Consider the following 5,000-nt stretch of genomic DNA (forward strand, 5'->3'; position numbering starts at 1 on the left):
TTAAACCACATTCATTAAATGTCCATATTTCATAAGTGCCTCCTTGTGATTTCATCGCATGTCATAAAATATTTATCATGTAGACTAGAAAGGCCTTTAACTATTTTTTCAGGATCGAGTATAACTGATTATTTAAAAGGTATGGTTATCTGGTTTATCAAAAGCACCAAAATTGCTTTGTTACAACTAATAGAACATTATATACCAAATGTTATTGTGCTAGTAGATTTTATATGTTGTGTGGCAGAAATTATTTCTAAATTGGTGAAATGATCTCTTTTAATGGCGTTTGGACCCGCCGTGCCGGTGGATTAAGATTCATGTTATGATGACACACTCAGAGGAGATTTGTCATATAGAATATGCTAGTTTTTGTTTGTATTTTCCAGCTTTTTCCCGGTGCGTGGATTTACTTGCTGAGTAAAGAGAAAACACATAGCTTCCGTTCGCCAACTTCCACCGAGTGAAAAACGTGAAATCAAAGCGTTTGTAAGGTGTCGAAAAATAAGTTACCAATCCGTTACGCAAACTGTTTTCACGTCAGCTCCTTTCAGGGGTAAAAACCAAAGTAGTTTTCTTCAAGACAACTGAACGAGATTCCCTGGGGTCTGGTTTAAACTCTTGACACTGGTAAATGACCATACACCCAAATCAAGAAACGATCTGAAGGTGTTCCTGCAAATGTAGGATTTATTCATAAATTTTATATTGAAAAGATATTCTATACTGGTTTTGCTGAAAAGTAGTAAGTCATTCGAAGAAACGCGAGTATAGATTGATTTATTCCGGCTTGTCCTTTTAATTTAATTTGAGTCGAGGAGATTTACCACCCACGTAGCCTTAACTAGCGTGCGGTTTTCCTTGTGCAGTTATGAAAATGTTGGCAAGATGTTGTGGTTAAGACCATGTTAATCATGAAGAGAATTGCGACGTCCGTCTGCAAAAGACAGGGTTTCTGAGCTTATTGCTAAAAGACAGAAATCGAGCGAAGGCGTTTAAACAACAAACGACAAATGGAAAACAAGCCTTTTTCCTCTTGAATTGTTCCGGAGCTAGCACACTTGCTTTTCTAGAAACTATTTGCTAAAAAACTGAGGCAATCCTGCTGTTTAAGTATGCGAAAATTGCACGCTTGGGGTTGTCCATCCCTCCTTTAAACAGCATGACAACAGCATGTGCAAATCTGCATTGCGGACCTATAGCAATGCTAACAACCCAGAAATCCTTGCAAACATACCCGTGTTCTGCTGTAAAACTCTACGAAGGCGAATTTACCAGAATGTAAGTATAATTTTCTTTATTATTTTCCGCTCCTAATTGTTGCTGAATGATAGCAAATTGTAGTCGAAGCTGGATAATTTTCGAGTAATGCAATACGTGAAGGAAAGGCGTTCGAAGTCACTTTTGTTGTTGCTATATATAATTTCCAAAGTTATGGTTTGGTTGTCATGTCGATTATTTTTAATAATAAGCTTAAATGTTACAGCCAAAATACTCACTAACACCTAGCTAAAGATTATTCAGGCTACGTTTATAGTTTTTATAACAAAAAAAATGACTACAAAGTCTCTTCTCTTGCAATTTCTACACTTGTCGAAGGAAACGTTATGTACAATGTAATTTGAATAAATTTTAAAAATGTCACTTAGCTAAAATCGTTAAGAGACAGGCTCAATATTCTCGGGTATAAGATATGTAAAATAACTGATTATACCTTATGTATGGTCAAATCGAAGCTTCAACATCCCCCCACCTCCCCTGTGCATACCCTAGGCATTTGACACCTTTGCCAAGGCTGTTGCCTAACAGGAGCCCAGTAGCCTGGGGCTCCCAAAGAATAACTCTGGGCGCCTTAATTTTTCACAGCAACACCTTTCACTTCATATGTTGGGCTCCTAAGTTCTCAGCGTTTAGCTCTGAGGGCCCCTTTAAAATTTTCTTAGGCAGCAGCCTTGTTTGCCAATAACAGGTCAAATTCACCGGTGAATGTTGAAGCTTCGATTTGATCAATACATTACAGTACTAAAATGTTCAAAAATTTCTGTCATAATTGTGTACTTATTTACCAAAATGAAACAAGAATAAAACAAGGAAGCTTTTGAATGGGCCTACAGGGGTACCATCCTCTTACTCCTCCCTCTCTTTTTTTTTTGCCATGCAATGCAATCTGTTACCTTTACTTAAATAGTGAGATGCCAGCAGATATGCACTTCATGTACAAATTATTGTCAATTTTTTGTTGTCAGTTAATGATTTATTCCCTTGGCATTTTACATAATTTTAATGGAGAGTTCTTCAATAATGTCAATGATAAAAGGAATGCATTGATCATTACTTCACAAGATTTTTTAACGTCCAAAGTTAAAAATGATGTTCCAAACTGTTTTATGTGATGGTTCATATGAATACGGTGTACCAGCCAAAATGATCCACTCAAGTGTAGCCTAAAGCGGAGTTTAATAATTAGTGATGCCAAAGCATAAGTGCTTTAATTGAAGCTTTAACTCTCTAAAAAAGAATGTCATTGAAGTTTCTGAAATAGCGAACTCAGTGCTATGTTTAGCTTATACTTTGTTTGACATATCTGATGTATCATTATTGGAGAACCTTAACAAGGTAAAAAAACCTATAATAAGACAGTCATATGACAAGAAAGAATTTGATTTAAATATTGAAATTAATGGTCACAAGATGATCATGTTAAGGAAGTTACTTTTCTTGGTGTTATTTTGAATGAAAACCTTTCATGGAAACCACATATCTCACATATTGCTTGCAAAATTTCTAAATCTATTGGTATTATTTGTAGATCAAGTCCTTGTCTCACCAAGCTTGCCTTAAAGCGTTGTATTATTCGTTAGTTTACCCTTATTTTTAATATTGTGTTATAGTTTGGGGTTCAACATACACTGTACCCCAATAACTTTAGTCGTCTTATTTTGTGACAAAAGTGTATTGTTAGAATTTTAAATAAGAAGCCTTTTGATGCACATACTGATCCATTATTTAAAGATTTAAAATTCCTTAAGTTTGTAGATATTTATTCTTTGCACCTAGGTAAACTTATGTATTCTTCTAATAATAACTTACTTCCTCCCTCTTTTGGCAATTTTGTTTTTACATACGAATCAGGTTCATAGCTATAATAATTGTGGTTTTAACCGATTCTACAGTATATCCCATTTTTCCATACTAATATAAGGAAATTTTCCATCATTAACCAATGCCCAGTCTTCTTCAATAAGTTCTGTTCTGACATTAGATATGCTCTGTCATGCTATTAAATCAGATTCTGATGTCTTCCCTTGACTTACATGTATGAGACTCCTTGATTGGTTTCTTGTAAGAGCTTAAGAGCAAAGGGAAAGTGCAGTTAGAATAATTCCAAATTTGGTTGAGGGCACTTGTGGGAGTGATCTCTTACGAGAGCAAAAGCAAAGTTTTACATTTCATGACGGTCGTACATGTAACTAGAGCTGGTCACTTAGTGACTTGGTCGCTAACCCTTTGGTTTGTTTCATAGGAGTGATTTTGCGGGACGCCCACCCTCTGCACGTGGGTACAGACCACCATCTGGTACAGGAATGAGACCTGCAAGTGGAGCAAAGGGAAGAGGAATGGTGCCTCCAAGTTGTATCCTTTTCAGTTTTCTTGCGAAACAGTCGTAAAGCTGACAAATGTAACTGAGAAAATGTGACCATTATTATTTGCCTACTTAAATTATTAAACGTGACTGGCCTTCGTCATGAGAAGAATGTTCCAATGAAAATAGGAGATCTTGCACCTGATACATCCTGTGGTATTGACTCTATCTTGACCCCTGCAGATTTCCTTTTGATAACCATCATTCTTAAATGTTTATGATTAAATAATGAGATAAACTAATGCCAGGCAAATTCCAAGTGGGTTTGCAAGGAGCATATTTGCAGGTAGTGATCTAACATAAGTCACTTGGGCATTCCAATACCCTCATTGAAGAGCTGCTTGATCTTGATATTTAATTTTCGTGCAAGGTAGTTGTACAATGTGTTGATAGACAATTATTTTGATTTAGGAAACACCCAATGGAACTGCAGTTGTGATTTGGATACAACCACAGGCAGACAACCGTAAGGATGCGAGAGCATGTGACGTCACGTTATTTTGAGACAGTTGTAATGGCTGATTCAACTGATCAAAGAACTGCTGGAGGAAAATGATCCATGAACTTCAAATCACAACATGTCTTTTCAAAAATCCATTTTATGGACAGCCAGATTAATAAAGTTCACTCACCCACTATTTTCTGAATTGTCCTGAGTGATTTGATGGGTTTTTGGGACTCTTCAATATCCCCTTCATATCCAATGCATAGTCTCGTACGATAGAAATAGACAAGGCGTGCAGCTTCCAATACGGCTCATGGGCGAGTTCCTCCAGAATTTGGGCCGAATTTATCCCACTTCCAAAGGTTGCTTACCTCCCAGCCTTGGGCATTTGAAAAGTGAATAATCTCGTTTTACATGGCTCTGCAACCTCAAAATCCTGCTCGATTTTCAAGCTTCGCTCAGGTTTTGCCATCGTCATATGATCAGGACAGAAGTGTTCTATCATTGGAATTTGATCAAAATCAACGTTACCAATCAAAAAGCCCAGATTTCTCCCAAGAGGGACAAAATTATATATCTGAAGGGGAAAGCGAAGAGTCCCAAAAATCCATGAAATCACTCAGGACAACGCAGTGAGTGAACTTTATTCATCTGGCTGTCCATAAAATGGATTTTGAAAAGACATGTCATGATTTGAAGTTTTTATGGAACATTTTCCTCGATCAGTTGAACTGGCATTTACAACTGTCTCACACTCTCACATGCTTAGGGTTGTCTGCCTGCGATACAACTTTTACACTTCCTGTATCACAGATTCATTTCAAATTCAGAGTGATCTGTATGGAATTTATAATGGCTAATTAACAACTATTCGCCAAAATGGAGGTGCCTAGCCTCCGACACTGCGGTGAA

General features: G+C 36.9%; 2 protein-coding genes across 5 annotated transcripts in view; one reads left to right on the forward strand and one right to left on the reverse strand.

Moving 5' to 3' along the window:
* Window positions 1-5,000, reverse strand: part of LOC137973848 (gamma-aminobutyric acid receptor subunit alpha-6-like) — a 27,434-nt gene that overhangs the window by 11,874 nt on the left and 10,560 nt on the right. Inside the window, exon 2 of one of the 4 annotated variants that reach the window (XM_068820735.1) lies at window positions 3,315-3,349. The exons of 2 other annotated variants lie outside the window; for them this stretch is intronic. In XM_068820735.1, the coding sequence (XP_068676836.1) occupies window positions 3,315-3,316 (2 nt within the window). In that variant the 5' untranslated portion in view covers window positions 3,317-3,349. Of the gene's footprint in view, window positions 1-1,714; window positions 1,726-3,314; window positions 3,350-5,000 lie in introns of those variants that run through there. One more of the 4 variants, XM_068820738.1, reaches the window with a different exon arrangement.
* Window positions 1,148-5,000, forward strand: part of LOC137973850 (intraflagellar transport protein 74 homolog) — an 80,421-nt gene continuing 76,568 nt past the window's right edge. Inside the window, exons 1-2 of the mRNA XM_068820742.1 lie at window positions 1,148-1,281; window positions 3,524-3,633. Of these exons, the coding sequence (XP_068676843.1) occupies window positions 1,163-1,281; window positions 3,524-3,633 (229 nt within the window). The 5' untranslated portion in view covers window positions 1,148-1,162. The remainder of the gene's footprint in view (window positions 1,282-3,523; window positions 3,634-5,000) is intronic.

Source organism: Montipora foliosa, chromosome 10, assembly GCF_036669935.1.
Source record: "Montipora foliosa isolate CH-2021 chromosome 10, ASM3666993v2, whole genome shotgun sequence".
Lineage (NCBI taxonomy): Eukaryota > Metazoa > Cnidaria > Anthozoa > Scleractinia > Acroporidae > Montipora > Montipora foliosa.